Source organism: Rhinolophus hipposideros (genome assembly GCF_964194185.1).
Source record: "Rhinolophus hipposideros genome assembly, chromosome: X".
Lineage (NCBI taxonomy): Eukaryota > Metazoa > Chordata > Mammalia > Chiroptera > Rhinolophidae > Rhinolophus > Rhinolophus hipposideros.
Window position 1 is genome coordinate 32,373,070 of NC_138046.1, and position 19,773 is coordinate 32,392,842.

General features: G+C 35.8%; 1 protein-coding gene across 5 annotated transcripts in view; it reads left to right on the plus strand.

Annotated features, from left to right (window-relative positions):
• TENM1 (teneurin transmembrane protein 1) overlaps window positions 1-19,773 on the plus strand; it is a 1,334,622-nt gene that overhangs the window by 866,063 nt on the left and 448,786 nt on the right. For all 5 annotated transcript variants that reach the window (XM_081042768.1, XM_081042771.1, XM_081042770.1 and 2 more), the window contains one exon: window positions 3,155-3,393. In XM_081042768.1, coding sequence (XP_080898894.1) covers window positions 3,155-3,393 — 239 coding nt within the window. The remainder of the gene's footprint in view (window positions 1-3,154; window positions 3,394-19,773) is intronic.

Below are 19,773 nucleotides of genomic sequence, written 5' to 3' on the forward strand. Positions count from 1 at the left end.
CATATGCATGGAGGAACTTGTGTAATAGGGTTGTTGTAAAGATTAAATGATAAAATGCTTTGTGAAGTATTTAGAACAATGCCTGGCACAAGTAAGCACTTAATGAATGTTACCTCTTATTATCATTATTATGATAACTACAATCACCACTCTACTCCTACTAAACCTCTTTTGATCTCTGTTTTATCATCTAAAAGATTAGAATAATAGTATCAAACTCACAGATATATGAGGATCAAAATAATGCATATAAAGTACTTGCTTTGGTGCCTGGCCTTTCTAGATGCTCAACAAATCTTGTTCACATAAATTGAACCAACTGTACATGTAGTTGGTGTTAGCCAGTGCAGTTTCTTCAATCACCCCACCCACAATCTTCCTGATTAGTAGTTACAAAAGCAATACAAGCTCAAGGCAGAAATCTTTAAAAATATCCCCACTATCCACAGGTAACACAAATTATTATTTTCCATTAACATATACAGAGGGTGCCAAAAATGTATACACATTTTAAGAAAGGAAAAAGTTGTATTAAAATTGCAATATAATGAATGACACTAGCATTCATTTGATTAACGCCATCTTTTGAGCAGACGTCATACTGCACATTGCTACCATAAATCAATTCAACTTCAAAATGTAATACATAGATAACGTCTCTTAAAACTTGTACATTTTTTGGCACCGCCAGTATGTATACATACTTTTTTAATTTAAAAATTGTATCTTATTGTGCATATTGTTTTGAAGCCTACCTTTGTTCCCTTGGTGATATCTGTAAATACTTTTTCTACTGAACAGATATTCTTTTACAACGCAATTTGTAATGGTTGTGTAGTATCCTACTATGTGTTTGTAAAATTATTTATTTTGCCACATACCTATTATTGAACATTTGGGTGTTTATTTTTTGCTATTATACTGATTAACACTGCAGTGAATGACTTCTTCTGTACATTGTCGTACACATCATTTCCTAAAGTTAAATTCCTATAGGCAAAATTATTGGGTCAAAGAATATGCACATTTAAAGTCTTTTAATACATAGTATCAAATTGCCCTCCAGAAAGGTTTGTGATCTGCCTGCACTCCACTCAGCAACCTAGCCCTTTACCCTCATGATACTAAAGCAAAATTCTCTAATGTGGATATTTTTCATTAACTGGCATGTAGAGTTCTTTTTTCCTTGAAATATATATGCTTTTGTTCTTTAAAAATGGAAGCAGGAAAGCGGTCTTTGAATAATCTTAATGATTTATGATTGGGGCATATGTCACATGTACAAAGTGATGTTGCCTCTTTGTTTAATGGAGGGGTTTTGTGTTGTAGTACATTAAAATGTAGCACCAGAATGTGTTTTGTTTAGCAGAGCATTTCACTGCCCCAGGCGACATAGTAAAGTGGTTAAGATTAAGGACTTTGGAGCCAGAATGACCTGGGTTTCTATTCTGACTCTGTCATTAACTTTTAGGTGAATTTAAGCAAGTCATTCAAACTCTTTAGGCCTCCATTCCCTTAAATGCAGAATGAGGATAACCTAGCCTATTTCATGAGTGAAGAATAACTGAGATAATGAGTGTTTAGCACAGTGCACAACACTTAGCACTCAGTAAGTGTAAAGTATATGCCAAAAAAACCACACTTCATTTATTTGTTTTTAGCAACTCCTTCCATGTGAATAAATGACTACTGTTTATGAAATATCCATATTACAATACTTATGAGCAGTCAGTAATTATCCCATAGTAATTAAAAAATGACGGCAGTATGAGGATACAGGTCAGGCAAAAGTAATGCCTTGTAGAAAAAAATGCAAAAAAGGACTTGCACCTGTGGGGTTCAAATAGGTATTTACTTAGAAAGGCAGGAGGGAATGTCCTGGGGTTATGGAAATGTTCTGTATCTTGATAGGGGTTTGAGTTGCACAGGTGATTTTATTTGTCAAATCTCAGCAAATGTACGCTTAAAATGTGTGCATTTAATCATGTATAATTTTTAAATTGAAATATATTTACTTATAACATTGTGTACATTTAAGGTGTGCCACATGTTGATTTGAAACATTTATATACTGCAATATGATTTCCATTGTAGCATTAGCTAACACCACTATCATAAATACATAATTATCATTTCTTTTTTGTGGTGAGAATAATTAAGATCTAGTCTCTTAGTAAGTTTGATGTTTATTATACAACGTCAATGGCTATAATCACTATACTGTGCATTAAATCTCCAGGACTTATTTATCTACTAGTTGCAACCCTTTGTACTCTTAAACATCTCTCCTACTCCCTTACCCCCTAGTCCTGGTAACCACCATTTTACTTTCTGTTTTTACAAGTTCATGGATGGACCTTGAGGACATTATGCTAAGTGAGATAAGAAAAATGAAAACAAATACCGTATATCACTAATATGTGGGATCTTAAAAAGCCAAACTCATCATGCACAAATTCTACATTAAAAATCTATAAAATATTAAACTGTAGATAATAATATGCAAGTGGAAATATGTGAAGGGAAGTGTATTGATATATGCAACTTAGTTTGAAATGTTTAGAAACTAAAATGGATGAAGACAGGAATGGAGAGATGGATAGATATGTGATAAAATGAGTATAGTCAAATGTTAACAGTAGAATATAGTTGGTGAGTATGTTTGCTCATTATAAAATTTTTTCAACTTGGCTGTATGTTTGACAATTTCTATAATAAAATCCTGGGTGAAAATATGTCTGTGAAGGCTAATCTTTAAATAAAATATTGGTTTCTGGGCCGTTCAAATTACTAAATTCCTGATGATAATTCTCTTTCTGTTTTTGAATCAATTATTGAGCATCATAATGAATGGGAGCAGAATAAAACCTAACATCAATGTATGATGTTAACGCTCAGAGTTTGAGAAATTCACTAGCCAGCAAGTCAAAGAACAAAGAAGCCTTTTCTTCCTCTTAAAGTTCTAAATGAGAAAACAAGAGGGAGACCACAAAGAGCAATTGAGAGATAAATTTTAGGTATATGAAAATTTTGTTGTGCCCCTCCCAGTTCCCCTGAACTTCGTCAAAGTCTGACTGTTTGAAATTGGTGGAGATTGTGTTTTGTACCAACTGTCCTTGGTTTTATAGCCCATATTTTTGTTTCCTTTTTGCAGGCATTTCCTCTTCAAACATGGATCTGGTTCTTCAGCCATCTTCAGTGCAGCCAGTCAGAACTACCCTCTGACGTCCAATACTGTGTACTCGCCCCCTCCCAGGCCACTTCCTCGAAGCACCTTTTCCAGACCTGCCTTTGCCTTTAACAAACCTTACAGGTGCTGCAATTGGAAGTGCACGGCCTTGAGCGCCACGGCAATTACAGTGACATTGGCTTTGTTACTAGCCTATGTGATAGGTAAGCCCTTTTCTCCATACCTCAATTTTCTTCTTAATAAAAGTCTTATTTTGCTTGCAGGGGGGCAGGGTAAGTCTCTTTCAACTCTGGGTCCTACAAATTTGGACCAAGGCTTAGTATTATAAATAACAAATCAATTTCTAATTATTTATTTTTTCACTTCCTCACCTTAAATACTGCTGAAGAGAGTATGGAATGCTCTCTGAGAAGAAATATTTATACTACTAACATGGTCTTATTGATTGTAATTACTGTAGTTAACCATTTTCCCTTCAATTAAAAGGTTGTTATGGTTTTCTCATTAGAAGTCATAAGTATCAATCTACGATATTGTCTTAAATTACAGTTCAACAATAATACTGCTACTGAATTTTCAGGTAGCAATTTCATTAAAGTAGTAGTTATTTGGAAGCTATCAGAAAATCAAGCATATAATTTCTTTCCAAGAATTCAGAGTTGTACTCTGCGACTTTAAAAGTGTATTGTTATTTTTACAAGGTAAATGGCCACAAAACTGTGTGGTTACTATGTTTGACAAAGTAAAGGAGAAAACAGTCGTGAGGCATTCTTTCCACTTTTAAGAAAAATATTGTTTTTGAATCACCCTGATTAAAGTCACCCTCACTTGATAGCAAGTAGTATTGATATTTCTGGATGGCGTTTTATTTTGACTGAACATTAATTTCCTTTCTCCAGTGGTTCTGCAGTCTAAAATGTAAATTAACTTAAGAAACGTGTATTTTCTGGAAGCACTATTCCTAGAATGAATATAATATCATGGTAGGAAAAATAAAATTCTATCCTGGTATGTCACTAATAACTTCTTTTCAGGTTTAACCCGATTTCCTAATTGAAGGAGAATTACCCATATAGATACAATGAACATGATTCAGAAAGGTACAGAAAAAAGAGCTTGGATTTTCCTATAATTATAAGTAATAAACTAAGCTTGGTTGATTCTAGTTTATTCAAAATGTGAACAATAAAAACATTCACATGATCAGGTTTTATAGGAGACACGTGATGGTAAGTAAATAAACAGATACATTTTGTAGAGAAGGTACTGATAATTTCAGCAGTATAGGATCATAAGCTACGAGTATACTGATGTTCAGGATTATCTTTTATATTTTCATCATACAATATGAATTTATTTGAACAGCGCTTCTATTAAATGTAGACAATATTACCCTATGATATCAAAAATGTGTTTTTCATCTCAGACATTTCAGGATTACCCAACATATGTGTTTATTTGGTTTCTAATAACCTGTAATGAGAAATAATACTGAATGAATGGAGATAGGAAATGAGAAAGTTCTGTAATACAAACATGATTTTAACATGGAATCATTCAATACAGGGAGTAATTGGAGAAGTTTAAATACATTAAAGGCCCTTTAAAATGTTATTTTTCAATTATAAGACAAACTCTTGCAGGTTATCTTCTATTAACTTTTACTATATAGAGAGATAATGTTTGAGATATAAGACTTAACCCCTGGTATAAAGAAATCCATGCAATAGAGGATTACGTCATAGAAATGGTGGAGTGAGGTGAGCCTCAGGAAATCTCCCCTGGAATTTACAACATATTGAACAGTTATAATTCCACAAAGGACTCCATGCAGAGAAGACAGGCAAGACTAAGAGATGTGCAGTTGAAATCATCTAAAGGTGGGCAAATTGTGTAAGTGGAGGAGGGAAGGGGAAAGTGCAGAGATGCGGGCCTCGCACTGGATGGATGGAGCATGGAGCTCTGTGCTCACTGCATTGCAGAGCTACTGCAGCCATGGGACAGCAAAGAATTCAGATTGCTAGCACTCCTCTTATGGCCACAGTCCTGACTGAGTGATAACCACATGACACAGCTGAACCCAACACTCCCGGCAGAGACCTCGGAGCAAAGACTGAGGGAAGAAGGGTGACAATGGTGCTTTAAGGCCTCACTGTCAAGCAGAGGACAGAAGACATAGGCACAGAGCCTAGATCACCACATCCTACTCCCAGTGTTAGAAGCTCAACACTAGCAGTGTCAGATCAAAACAACAGAATGTTCGCAGTTCTGAGAATTGAGACCACGCAGCCACAGAGTTTCAGCCCAACTAGTTCTGGTAAAGGGGAGGGAGCTTTGGGTGCATTATTGGCTGTGCTGGCTGTCGCTGCAATTACTGAGAACCACCTCTCACAACCCACCTGCCCCTATGAACCTGGGTGGAACCCTGCTGAGGTAAACAGCCGCTGAAACACACAGGCTCTAAAGCTGGTGCAGAAAGACATTTGGAATTTCAGAAGCTCTCCACACACCGCTCAGGAGGTGGTGCCCTGAGAACCAGGTGACCTGCTCACAGAGGAGAAGCCCTCCTTCCAGGGAACCCCACCCCATTGTGTGAGAAGCCGGAACAATGCAGAGAAAATATAACACTATAGTGTGGAGAGAAAATAAAAATTTCCACCAATACTTACTGGAAAACGTAAAAAAGACCTCTTCCTATCAACCTGCTGCAGAATCCACTGCTTGTAGATGCCTAAGAGTAAAAATAATAATTCACTAATTGCCATGAATAACCAAGGTAACAAGGCAGCTCAGGATGAAAGAAGTCTCCAGAAAATGAACTTAAAGACATGGAAATATGTAACTTAAATGACAGAATTCAAGATTACAGATCTGAAAAAAAACTCAACAAGATGCAAACAGGCACTTTAATAAACTGAGAAACACCATCAAATAACAAAATGAACATTGTACCAAAGATACTGAATTAAAAAAAAAAAAGAACCAAATAGAATTTCTGGAGATTAAGAACTCAATGAAAGAAATAAAGAATCAAATAGCCAGCTTAGGTGTTAGAGATGATGAGATGGAGGAAAGAATCAGTGACATTGAAGATAGAAATCTGGAAATGACACTGATGGAAGAAGAGAGAGACTTGAGAGTTAAAAGAAATGAAAGAACTCTACAAGAGCTTTCTGACTGGATCAGAAAGAGCAATATAAGGATAATGAGCATACCAGAAGGAGAAGAAAGGGAGAAGGGAATAGCAAGTATACTCAAATAATTGATGAGACTTTCCCAAACTTGTGGAAAGAACTGGATCCTCCAATCCAAGAAGCAAATAGAATACTTAATTACCTCTATCCCAAAAAGCCTTCTGCAAGACACATTGTATTGAAGCTGTCAAAAATTAAGGGCAAATAAAAAATGCTCCAGGCAGCCCGGAAAAAGAAGACAGCAACCTACAAAAGAAAGCCCATTAGATTATCATCAGATATTTTAGCAGAAACTCTATAACCATCAGTGAGTGAAATCAATGATATAAACCACTAAAAGAGAGAAATTATAAGCCAAAAATAATATATCCAGCAAAGATATGTTTTAGATACAAAGGAGGAATGAAGACCTTTCCAGACATAGAGAAGCTGTGGGAATTTTCTAACACACGACCTGCACTACAAGAAATACTGAAGCAGACTATTCAAACTGAAACATTAAAGCAAAAGAATGCAAAACCATGAGTAGTATTATGAACACACAAACAGGAACAGGAAATGGCAAAATATTACACCAAATAAGACACTATACACTTAAACATAACATACATGGTAAATAAAAAATTTTAAAAATTTAAAGAAAGAGAGAGGAAAAAGGCAACTTGCTACTGCAGCATAGGAATCAACTCACAGAATAAATAGGGATAATTTGTAACAACAAAAATTTAAAAAGAGAGATTAAAGGTCTGATCCGGCAAAAGGGAATAGAGAAAGGAAGCATGCTGAAGAACATGGAGAACTCTAAATATGAAACTATCTTTTACATAAACTTAATGGTAACCACTCAAAATAAAAAATCTGGAGACATCATCAAAATGGCAGCCTGAAGTGAGCCTCTGTAAAGCTCCCTGGAATTTACAACTAATTGAACAACAATTACTACACAAAGGACTCGCTGCACAGCAGACAGGCAAGACGAAGAGTCTCACTACTGAATTCACCAAAAGGTGGGCGAATCGCACTAGTGGGGGAAGAGGGAAGGGAGAAGTGCAGAGACGGAGCCACACGGGCGAAGGACGCACAGCTAACTCAGTGCTCCGACCTTGCTGCATCCGAGAACGACCACAGTTGCGGGAGAGGGAAGAACTCCGACTGCGAGGGCTCCGCTTATGGCCCAGAGGGCTGAGGGGACAGCATATAACATGGCTGAACCCAACGCTCACGTCAGAGACCTTGGAGAAAAGACTAAGGGAAGAAGACTGAAAACGGTGGTTTAAGCTCTGCCTGCAGAGCAGAACACAGAACCCTTAGGCACAGAAACAAGCCGCCCTTTCCCTACCTTCCCAGAGCTCACCCCACACCCACCAGCCCGGTGCTAGAAGCAGAACAGTAGCACTGTCAGATCAAAAGAATATTTGCTATTCTGAGAACTGTGGACCGCAGACACAGATTCGAGTCCAACTAGTTCCGGCAAAGGGGAGGGAGCTGTGGAAGCAAGACCGGCTGTGGTGGTGGTAGTCGCCACCATTGCTCTGGACCAACTCTCACAACTCACCCCACCCCTGGCCCCACCAATCTGGGCGGATCCCTGCAAGAATAAGCAGAACTGCTGAAACAAAGGGGCTCTGATTCTGGTACAGGAAGAGCTTTGGAACTTCAAAAGCTCTGGGCATACCCACAGAGACAGTGCACCCTGTGACCAGGCACACCATTAACAGAGGAGAAACCCATCTCCGAGCGAATCTCCCCATTGTGTGAGAAGCTGGGATAGTGCAGAGAAAACATAGGACTACCATGTGAGAGAGAAAACAAAGGCTGCAGTCAGAGAGAAAATAAAACATTGTACCAACAAGTACTGGAAAACAAAAGAAAGACCGCTTCCTATCAACCTATTGCAGAAGCCACTCCTATAGATGTCTAGGAAGAGAAACAATAAATCAGCAATTGCCATGAATAACCAAGGCAACCAGACAGCTCAGACAGAAAGTGAAAGTCTCCAGAAAAGGAACTTAAAGATATGGAAATATGTGATTTAAATCACAGAGAATTCAAGATTGGAGTTCTGAAAAATCTCAACGAGATGCAAGAAAACACAGAAAGGCAGTCTAACAAACTGAGAAACACAAACAATGAACAACATGAGCATTTACGAAAGAGATTGAAATTAAAAAAAAATAAATTTCTGGATATTAAGAACTCAATAGAAGAAATTAAGAATGAAATAACCAGCTCAGGTAGTAGAGTTGACAAGATGGAGGAAAGAATAAGTGACATCAAAGATAGAAACCTGGAAATGACACAGATGGAAGAAGAAAGAGACTTGAGACTTAAAAGAAATGAAAGAACTCTACAAGAACTTTCTGACTCTATCAGAAAGAGCAATATGAATAATGGGCATACCAGAAGGAGAAGAAAGAGAGAAGGGAACAGAGAATATATTCAAACAAATCGTCGATGAGAACTTTGCAAACTTGTGGACAGAACTGGATTCTCGAATCCATGAAGCAAATAGAACACCTAATTACCTCAATCCCAACAGGTCTTCTCCAAGGCACATTGTATTGAAGCTGTCTAAAATCAACGAGAAAGAAAGAATTCTCAAGGCAGCCAGGGAAAAGAAGACGGTAACCTACAAAGGAAAGGCCATTACATTCTCATCAGATTTTTCAGCAGAAACTCTACAAGTCAGGAGGGAGTGGAACCAAATATTCAAACTATTAAAAGAGAGAAATTATGAACCAAGAATAATATATCCAGCAAAGATATCCTTTAAATATGAGGGAGGAATAAAGACATTTCCAGACATACAGAAGCTGAAAAAATTGTCTAATGCACGACCTGCACAACATGAAATACTAAAGGAGGCTATTTGACCACCATCAACATGGACAATTTGTGGCAACCAAATCATAAAATGGGTGAGAGTAAAGGCCTGAACCAGAATATTGGAATGGGAGAAAGTAAGCATGCTGAAGAAACTGGAATACTCTAAACATCAGACATTCTTTTACATAAACTTAAGAGTAACCATTCAAAAAAAAAATCCAGACCTGCAATATAAACTGTAATAAAACAAGAAACAGAGGAAAATATCATGGAATACAACACTGAAATAATAGACAACAAAAATAGGCAAAGAAACAAAGGAGACACAGCCTTACTGAAAACTAAGATAGAATGACAGGAAATCCTCACATATCAATAATCACCCTAAAAGTAAATGGATTGAACTCACCAATAAAAGGCATGGAGTAGTGGATTGTATCAAAAAACTAAACCCAACCATATGCTGTCACCAAGAGACACATCTCAGCTACAAGGATAAGCATAGACTCAAAGTGAAAGGGTGGAAATTGACACTCCAAGCAAATGGAACCCAGAGAAATAAGGTGTACCCATAATGATATCAGATGAAACAGATGTCAGAGTGAAAAAGATATCAAGAGACAAAAAAGGATATTTCATAATGGTAAAGGGGACTATACAACAAGAAGACATAACAGTCATCAATATTTATGCCCCCAATCAGGGAGCATCAAAATACACCAAGCAACTACTAAAAGAACTAAAGGAAGAAATTGACCAAAACACAATTACTTCCCCAAAACTAGGGGACTTAAATACATCATTGACAGATATGGATAGATCATCCAAACAGAAAATAAATAACGGAATAGCAGCCCTAAATGACACATTAGATGAAATGGACATAATTGACAAATATAGAGTACTTCATCCTAAAACATCAGACTGTACATTATTTTCTAGTGTACATAGAACATTCTCAAGGAATTGACCATATATTGGGACATAAAAGCAGCCTCAGCAAATTTAAGAAGATTGAGATTATAGCAAGCACATTCTCTGATCACAAGGCTTTGAAATTGGATATCAACTGCAAAAAGAAAAGAGCAGAAAACACAACTACATGGAGATTAAACAACATACTTTTAAAGAACGACTAGGTTAAAGAATAAATTAGAGGAGAGATCAAAAGATACAAAGAAACAAATGACAATGAAAATACATCATACCAAAATTTTGGGGATACAGCGAAAGCAGTTTTAAGAGGGAAATTTATATCATTACAGGCCTATCTCAAGAAACAAGAAAAATCCCAAATAAATACCTCATGGCACACCTTAAAGAACTAGAAAAAGAACAAATGAAACCCAAGGTCAGCAGAAGAAATGTAATAACAACAATCAGAGCAGAACTAAATATAATAGAGAACAAAAAAACAATAGAAAAAATTCACGTGACAAAGAGCTGGTTCTTTGAAAAGATTAACAAAATTGAGAAACCCTTGGCTAGACTCAATAGTTAAAAAGAGAGAAGACACTAATTAACAAATTTAGAAATGAAAACGGGGAAGTTATCATGGACACCACAGAAATACAAAGAATCATCCAAGAATACTATGAATGACTATATGCCACCAAATTCAATTCCCTAGAAGAAATGGACAAGTTCTTAGAAGCATACAGCCTTGCTAGGCTGAACCATGAAGAACTGGAAAATCGACACAGAGCGATCACCTGTAACGCAATAGAACCAGTCATCCAAAACATTTCCAAAAGCAAAAGTCCGGGACCAAATGGCTTCAGTAATGAATTCTACCAAACCTTCAAGGAGGATCTAATACCAAACCTGCTCAAACTCTTCCAAATAATTGAAGAAGAGACAGTACTCCCCAGCTCATTTTATGAGGCCAACATTACCCTGATACCAAAACCTGGTAAGGACAACACAAAAAAAGAAAACTACAGATGAATATCTCTGATGAATACTGATGCAAAAATCCTAAACAAAATTTAGCAAGTCGTATACAACAATGCATTAAAAATGTTATTCATCACGACCAAGTGGGATTCATCCCCGGGGCACAGGAAGGTTCAACATCAGCAAATCCATCAATGTGATACATCACATAAACAAAACAAAGGACAAAAATCATATGATTATATCAAATAATGCAGAAAATTATTTGACAAGATACAAAATCATTTTATGATTAAAACACTTAATAAAATAGGTATAGAAGAAAAATACCTTAACATAATAAAGGCCATATATGACAAACCCTCAGCTAATCTAATAATTAATGGTGAAAAGCTGAAGCCCTTTGCTCTACGTTCAGGAACACGACAGGGCTCTCCCATATCACCTCTGCTTTTCATCATAGTGTTGGAAGTCCTTGCCAGAACAATCAGGCAAGAGAAAGAAATAAAAGCCATCCAAATTGGTAATGAAGAAGTTAAATTGTCACTCTTTGCAGACGAGATGATGCTATATATAGAAAACCCTAAAGACTCCACCAAAAAGTTATTAGAAACAATAAACAAATACAGTAAATTTGCTGGCTACAAAATCAACGTACAAAAGTCCATTGCATTCCTATATACTAACAATGAAATCTCAGAAAAAGAAATACAAAAAACAATTCCATTTGCAATTTCAGCAAAAGGAATAAAATACCTAGGAATAAACTTAACGAAGGATGTGAAGGACCTATATGCTGAAAACTATAAGACATTTTTGAAAGAAATTGAAGAAGACACAAAGAAATGGAAAGATATTTGTGCTCATGGATTGGAAGAATCAACATAGTTAAAATGAACGTATTATCCAAAGCAGTATACAGATTCAATGCAATCCCCATCCAAATCCCAATGGCATTTTTTAAAGAAATAGAACAAAAAATCATCAGATTTGTGTGGAAGCACAAAAGACCCCGAATAACCAAAGCAATCTTAAGAGAAGAGAACAATACTGGAGGGATCACACTCCCTGAATTTAGCTTGTACTACAGGGCTACAATAGTCAAAACAGCATGATATTGGCAGAAACACAGACCCATAGACCAATGGAATAGAATTGAGAACCCAGAAATAAAACCACGTAAATATAGACAGATAATTTTTGACAAAGAAGCTGAAAACACACAATAGAGGAAAGACAGCCTCTTCAATAAATGGTGCTGAGAGAATTGGACAGCCATGTGCTAAAGAATGAAACTGGACTGCTATCTGTCACCATGTACCGAAATTAATTCAAAATGGATCAAAGACTTAAGCATAAGACCTGACACAATAAACTGCATAGAAAAAAACATAGGTACTAAACTTATGGACCTTGGGTTCAAATAGCATTTTATGAATTTGACTCCAAAGGCAATGGAAGTAAAAGCTAAAAAAACCGAATGGGACTATTTGAAACTTAAAAGCTTCTGCAGAGCAAAAGAAACCATGGACAAAATAAAGAGGCAACCAACTGAATGGGAGAAGATTTTTGCAAATAGTACCTCCGATAAGGGGCTAATATCAAAAATATACAAGGAACTCATGAAGCTCAACAACAAAAAACAAACAACCCAATTGAAAAATGGGCAGAGGACCTGAAGAGACATTTCTCCAAAGAGGACATACAAATGGCAAATAGATGAAAAAATGCTCAACATCACTAATCATCAGACAAATGCAAATAAAAACCACAATGAGATATCACCTCACCCCAGTCAGAATGGCTATCATCAACAAGACAAATAGTTACAAGTGTTGGAGAGGCTGTGGAGAAAAAGGAACCCTCATCCACTGTTGGTGGGAATGCAGACTTGTGCAGCTGTTTAGTGGTTACCAGAGGTACGGGGTGTCGGAGGTGGTAGATGAGGGTAAGGGGGATCAAATATATGGTGATGGAAGGAGATGGAACGTGGTGAACACACAATGGAATTTATAGATGATGTAAACCAATTATACACCTGAAATCTATGTAATTTTACTAACAATTGTCACCCCAATAAATTTTTAAAAATTGTATTATTTACTGTGAAATTTGTATAATTAGGTTGCATATTTAGTTATTTCATAATTGAAAGTAGAACATTTCAGTCATTTCAAAGAATGCCTTTTTATATTTTAAACAATGGAATGTGAATTTATCATGACGGTAAGACAATATAGTGCAATAGTTATAATAATAGATTTCAGACCTTTGTCACTTATTAGGTATGTTACCCCTGGCAAATTATTTAACCTTTTAAGGCCTCCATTTTCTCATTTGTTAAAATGGGCCTAAAACAATACCTGTAACATAGGGCTGTTATTGGAATTAAATGAGTTAATAAAACTAGAGCACTTGGAATAGTGCCTAAAACATAATATTTATATTGTAAATGTTAAATTTCATTATTGTTGTTAGCATTATTAACTTTAGAGCTATTATTCACTATTAAAATTCACTGGTTTTCAGAATTAATCATTTTGTTCATGGCGGTATCCCAGCACCAAGAACAATGCCTGTCATCTAGCAGTTTTGTTGGTAAAAAATTGTTGAAAACACTGAATTATACTAAGCATTTCACTTATTCTCACAACAATCCTTAAGGGTAGGGATCAACATTAAATATATTTTGTAAATGAGGAAACAGAGGCACAGCAAAGGTAAGAGATCACATAAATGTCATTTTGAGATTAAGAAATCACATCATGGAGAAGTGGGAACCCTGAGCTTTAATCCAGAACAGACTGACTCTGGTCATATGCTCTTGAGTTCTATGCCTTCTTGATCTACTGAATAAATCCATGAGACATTTTTTTTCTTATTAAATTACAAATTAGATTTCCCAAGTCGTCCACTGCAATGGCGAGTGCAACTAAGATTTCTTGATTGATGAGATCTGTTGAAATCATTTAGTGTGAGACATTTTTTTAATTGCAGTTAACATTCAATATTATTTTATATTAGTTTCAAGTGTATAGCATAGTGGTTAGACATTTATATAATTTAAGAAGTGATCTCCCTGACTAGTCTAGTGCCCACCTGGCATTATACATACTTATTACCAAATTATTGACTATATTCCCTATGCTTTACTTTGTATCCTCATGACTATTTTTGTAGCTATCAATTTGTATTACTTAATCCCTTCACCTTTTTCACCATGCCCTTCAACCTCCCTCTAGTCTATCACTCCAATAAATCTAGTACCCATCTGACACCATACATAGATATTGCAATATTATTGACTATATTCCCTATGATGTGTTTTATATCCTCATGATGACTTTGTAACCACCAATTTGTACTTCTTAATACTTTCGCCTTTTTCACCCAGCTCCCCAACACCCCTCCTACCTGGCAACCATCACAATGTCCTCTCTGTCAATGAGTCTGTTTTTTTGTTTGTTCATTTATTTTGTTCTTTAGATTCCACATATATCAGTGAGATCAAATGGTATTTGTCTTTCTCAGTATGATTTCACTTATCATAATGCCTTCGAAGTCCATCCATGTTGTTACAAATAGTAAAATTTCATTCTTTAGTTTGGCAGATTTATAGTCCATTATATATATATATATATGATATGATATATTTTGGCATCAGTGACACACACACAGACACACACAATGTGTGACAATTAAGTTACCAAACTTGTTGCAACGATGTTGCTAACCGTTTTTGATATCAGAGGGATTATTCATTATGAATTTGTAACAATTGAACAAACAGTTAACGAAGTTTACATTTGGAAGTGCTGAAAAGGCTGTGTGAAAACGTTAGACAAAAATGACGTAAACTTTTCGCTGACAAGTCATTACTCTTGCATCAAGACAATGCACCAGCTCACATGGCACTGTCTGTAAGGGAGTTTTTCGCCAGTCAACAAATAACTATATTGGAACACCCTCCCTACTCACCTGACCTGGCCCCAAACCACTTCTTTCTTTACCTGAAGATAAAGGAAATATTGAAAGAAAGACATTTTGATGACATTCAGGACATCAAGGGTAATACGACGACAGCTCTCGTGGCCATTCCAGAAAGAGTTCCAAAATTGCTTTGACGAGTGGACGAAGTGCTGGCGTCGGTGCATAGCTTCCCAAGGAGAGTAGTTTGAAGGTGACAGTAGTGATATCCATCAATGAGGGATGTAGCACTTTTTCTAGGATGAGTTCTCGAACTTGTCATACCTCGTGTGTGTGTGTGTGTGTGTGTGTGTGTGTGTGTGTGTATCGATCTTCTTTATCCAATTGTCTATTGATGGGCACTTAGCTTCTTTCATACTCGTGTGTGTGTGTGTGTGTGTGTGTGTGTATCAATCTTCTTTATCCAATTGTCTATTGATGAACATGTAACTTGCTTCCATATCTTGGCTATTGTAAATAACACTGCAGTGAGCACAAGAGTGCATATATCTTTTCAAATTAGTGTTTTGGATTTCTTTGGATAGATATCCAGAAGTGGAATTACTGGATCAAAAGGTAGTTCTAGTTTTAATTTTTTGAGGAACATCCACTGTTTTTCATAGTGGCTGCACCAATTTGCAATTTCATTTACAGTGTACAAGTTTTCTCTTTTCTCCACATCTTCGTCAACACTTGTTGTTTGTTGCTTTATTAATGATATCCATTCTGGCACGTGTGAGGTGGTATCTCGTTGTGGTTGTAATTTGCATTTGTCTGATGGTTAGTGATGTGGAGCATCTTTTCATATGTATATTGGCCATCTGTGTGTCCTCTTTGGAGAAATGTCTGTTCAGGTCCTCTGACTATTTTTTAATTGGATTGATAGTTTTTTTGGTGTTGAGTTGCTAGAGTTCCTTATAAATTTTGGATATTAACCCCTTATCAGACGTATCATTGGCGAATATCTTCTCCTATTCAGTAACCTGTCTTTTCGTTTCATTGATGGTTTCTTTTGCTGTACAAAATTTCTAGTATGATGTAGTCTCATTTTTTAAATTTTTATTTATTTATTTTTTCTCTACTGTGAGATATTTTAAGCACAGACAGGTCAGGCTAAAAGCTAGCACAGTAAGTTGAATGGGTTTAACATGAGGAGATGTTAATGGCAAACACTTTCACTTTATTCTGGGTTGTGTCATGAACTGGACATTATATGACTGGATAAATCAGTTGAAAACTCTTCCTTGATATACCCCATCTTTGCCACAATGCTGACCACCTCAGAAGGTTTAAGTAAGAATTCATAAATAGACATTCACGTGAAAGATGTCACATAAGAATTATAATGTACAAGATGATTTTTAAATGGCTTTATGTGGTTGAAATTTTTTAAAGTATTATGTTTCAAAATATGAAACCATTTAATTTTCACCTCTCACTGAATCTGTGAGAGTTGTCATTTTTTTTGTAAATCTTCCTTTGCAGTTGCTGTATAACCCAAGTAAAATCTATCACTGAAACTATTTACTGTTTCCAGTGCAAATTCCTTTCTGCTATTTCATTTTTCTCTATTATGCATTATACATAACCTTTAGATTCTAATGCCTGTATGCTGTGCTGCCCTCAGTCCACTAAAGAAAATTACATCAATATCAGTGGGACATCAATAGACATACTGTGCATTATGGCTCTTTAAACAGTCGTTGGAAAGAAGTAGAACACCAACACATGAAAAGTCAGAGCAGATTGTTCAGGCAACCAGCCCCATCCCACAACTAACCACTATGTCTTTTGGGTCAGCAAGACAATAATTCCTTTAAATAAATTTTGAGGTAACAAAATTTGGTGAAGGGAGGCATGGAAAGAACTGATTATATGATGATATTACGGAATGGCTATTGTCATCACTTCCCCTTAAATCTGTAATATTTTCCATCTGAATCAAAAAAATATGTCCTTATGTTTCATCCTCTCTGATATTTTGGCATCAGTGATGTATCAGTGCCAGTCGGAAGCACATTTGCTTGAATTTACAAATAAGCCATATGAAGTAGTAGTCAGGAAGACAGATGACCATATGCAAGGCATCAAGAGAAGGCGACGTTAAGGTGTTTCATCATTGGTTGTGAAAGGCACAAACACGGCTTCTCTGGTAATCTTTGATATTTTGATCAAGTTTCTCTACAGTCAGCAGTCTGTATAAGAGGCAACAGAAATTCACAGGAATAACTTGTGCCTGGGCTCAAATGGGTTGTTGCATTGAATGAGTTAGGGAGTAAGGATTTCTTGCTCTCAAACCCAATGTCATTAGTTAATGACATCGATGTCCCTTTACTTTTGCCATAAAATTAATAGTGATTCATACCATCTTCAGGGGATGCAAATGGTGTTCAAACTCTATAGGTGATATAATTTAAGTCCCTAAATCTCCTTGCTATAACATATTATATAGCTCATATGTAGAAAGTTGGCCAGAGTGGATATTAATACTCAATTTGGAGAGATAGGATATTAACCAAATTTCTATCCCTAAAATTTCTCTGACCAAATTTTAGGGCTGAAACTGTTCAAGAGGTTAAAGGGCCTATTTCACTTTGCTCTCTGCACTAAAATTGCATAACACTGGTTTTAGTGCTTTCTTCTGACTCCTTTCTAATTGTCCTGCTTTCTGAAGCTATTATTATGGTGGAGGAAGAAAGTGCTGAAAATCATGGAATGAGAGGAATGCAGTGTGTTCATTTTGCCTTCCTCACAAAGACAGTGCAAATACCTCACAATACAGGGAATAAATAAAATAGAATATGGCAAATTTTGATTTTAGAAAATTCAAGAACTTCAGTGTGTTGCTCTTTTTTAAAGCAGAGAATAGAAATGGAATTTTCTCCCCATTAAATCTAAATACACAATGCCCCTTCACACAAAGTTTACTAAATGTAGATAAATAACACTTAAAAAAAAACTCTTTCACTTATTAGCAACTTCATTAATGCCACTGTGCCCCAGTTTCCTCATCTATAAAAGGGAAACATTGATAATACCTTGCTCATGGATTTTCTTTTTGATTAAATGAAATGAAACATGTAAAACATCCAGGACACTGCTTAGCCAATCTAAATAAAGATTAATGAGTATTATTAGTGGAACGGCATTATTATTAGGATTATTAGTTAGCACAATAAGCATATAATTTATCCTAAATGCACTACTTTTGTTTCCCTTCTTCCCAAATACATCAAAAACCATTGATGAACTGGAACATTGGTTTCACAAGAATTCTCTAATGGGTTTGTTGTTTCCTTCTACCTGGTCTAAAATATTTGTAACTTTGCCTTTATTTTACTTAATTTCCCTTTTCTTTGATGTTTTGACCTTTCAAATGATTTTGCGTTTCTATCTATAGGCCTTATCTAAGTTGAAACACATTTTCAATAAAATGTATTATAGCTTATAATGTGTTCTGTAAGTTTTATCCCTGCTATGTTAAGTGGCAATCCAAATTAAACATACTATAGCAACAGGAAGAACCTGTGTCACAGGCAACTAATTTGCAGAACCATAATTAACACCTATTGGTAAAAATGAAGACATTTTAATGAAAGGCAAATATAAATATTGCACATTTTTTTCTTGAAACTCTAGCATCTATGTGGATTTAAGACATAGAATAAGAGAAATAATTTCTGGTGAATGAATAATGGATCTTAAGCATCAAGAGGTCATTTTGTTGTCTCAAGGAGAGGCAGTCACCCTATTAAGTACTTCCCCTTTAGCCTGGGTAGGGAAGTTAAAATGAGGCTTTATGAAATAGATAAAGATCCACTGCAGGTATTAGTAAAAGAGAACTGGACACCATGTTAGTAATTTTATAACTTTATATACTTCATAAATTTTAGAACACCCAGCATCAATCTTGCAAATTCAGAAAAAAAATTCTCAAAAAATCTCTGATTGCAAAGTAAGTAATTTGAATTCTGTTGCATAAAGGAAATTTCACTTTTGTTTAACTTAGTTTCACCCCACCTAATACATATGTTAGATGGGGAAAATATATAGATATGTTATATAAATATTTTTAGACTCACATTGCATAACCTGGTAAGTTATACTTACTTGGAAGTGAACATGAATAAAGTAAGTTAGAGCAATGGCTTTGAAACAGAGGGCAGGTTAACCCATTTTAAACTTCAGAAATGTGACTGAATTTTCATATGGAACAGCCAGAGTGGGAAGAACCAATATCACCAACAGAATATGTGATTCATCACAGTGAAAAACAAGAGGTAGCATCCTACAGGAAACATAGTCATTTGGTGATTAACAATATTTCCTTCACAAAGAGGTGAAATGGCATAATATCTTTTGTTAAAAACAAATATATTGGAAAACCTGAGTAAGCAAAAATGAAGTAATGGAAAGGTGGCAGGAAATGAAGATAGTAAGCAGGAGCAGATCACAAAAGGTATTTTAAGCATGGTAAGGAGCTTGTACTTCATTCCAAGAGCAAATGATGAGATTTTTATTGTTTTTCCTAGGGCAAGAAAATTATTTGCTCAGATTTACATTTAGAATAATCACCCTAGTGTCAGTATGCAAGTTGGAATTGGCAGGCAAGATGATGAGAGTTGTAAAATTGAAGTCATGAAGACAAATTAGGAGACTATAATAGTAATTCAGGTGCGTGATAGTGAGATCATAAACTTC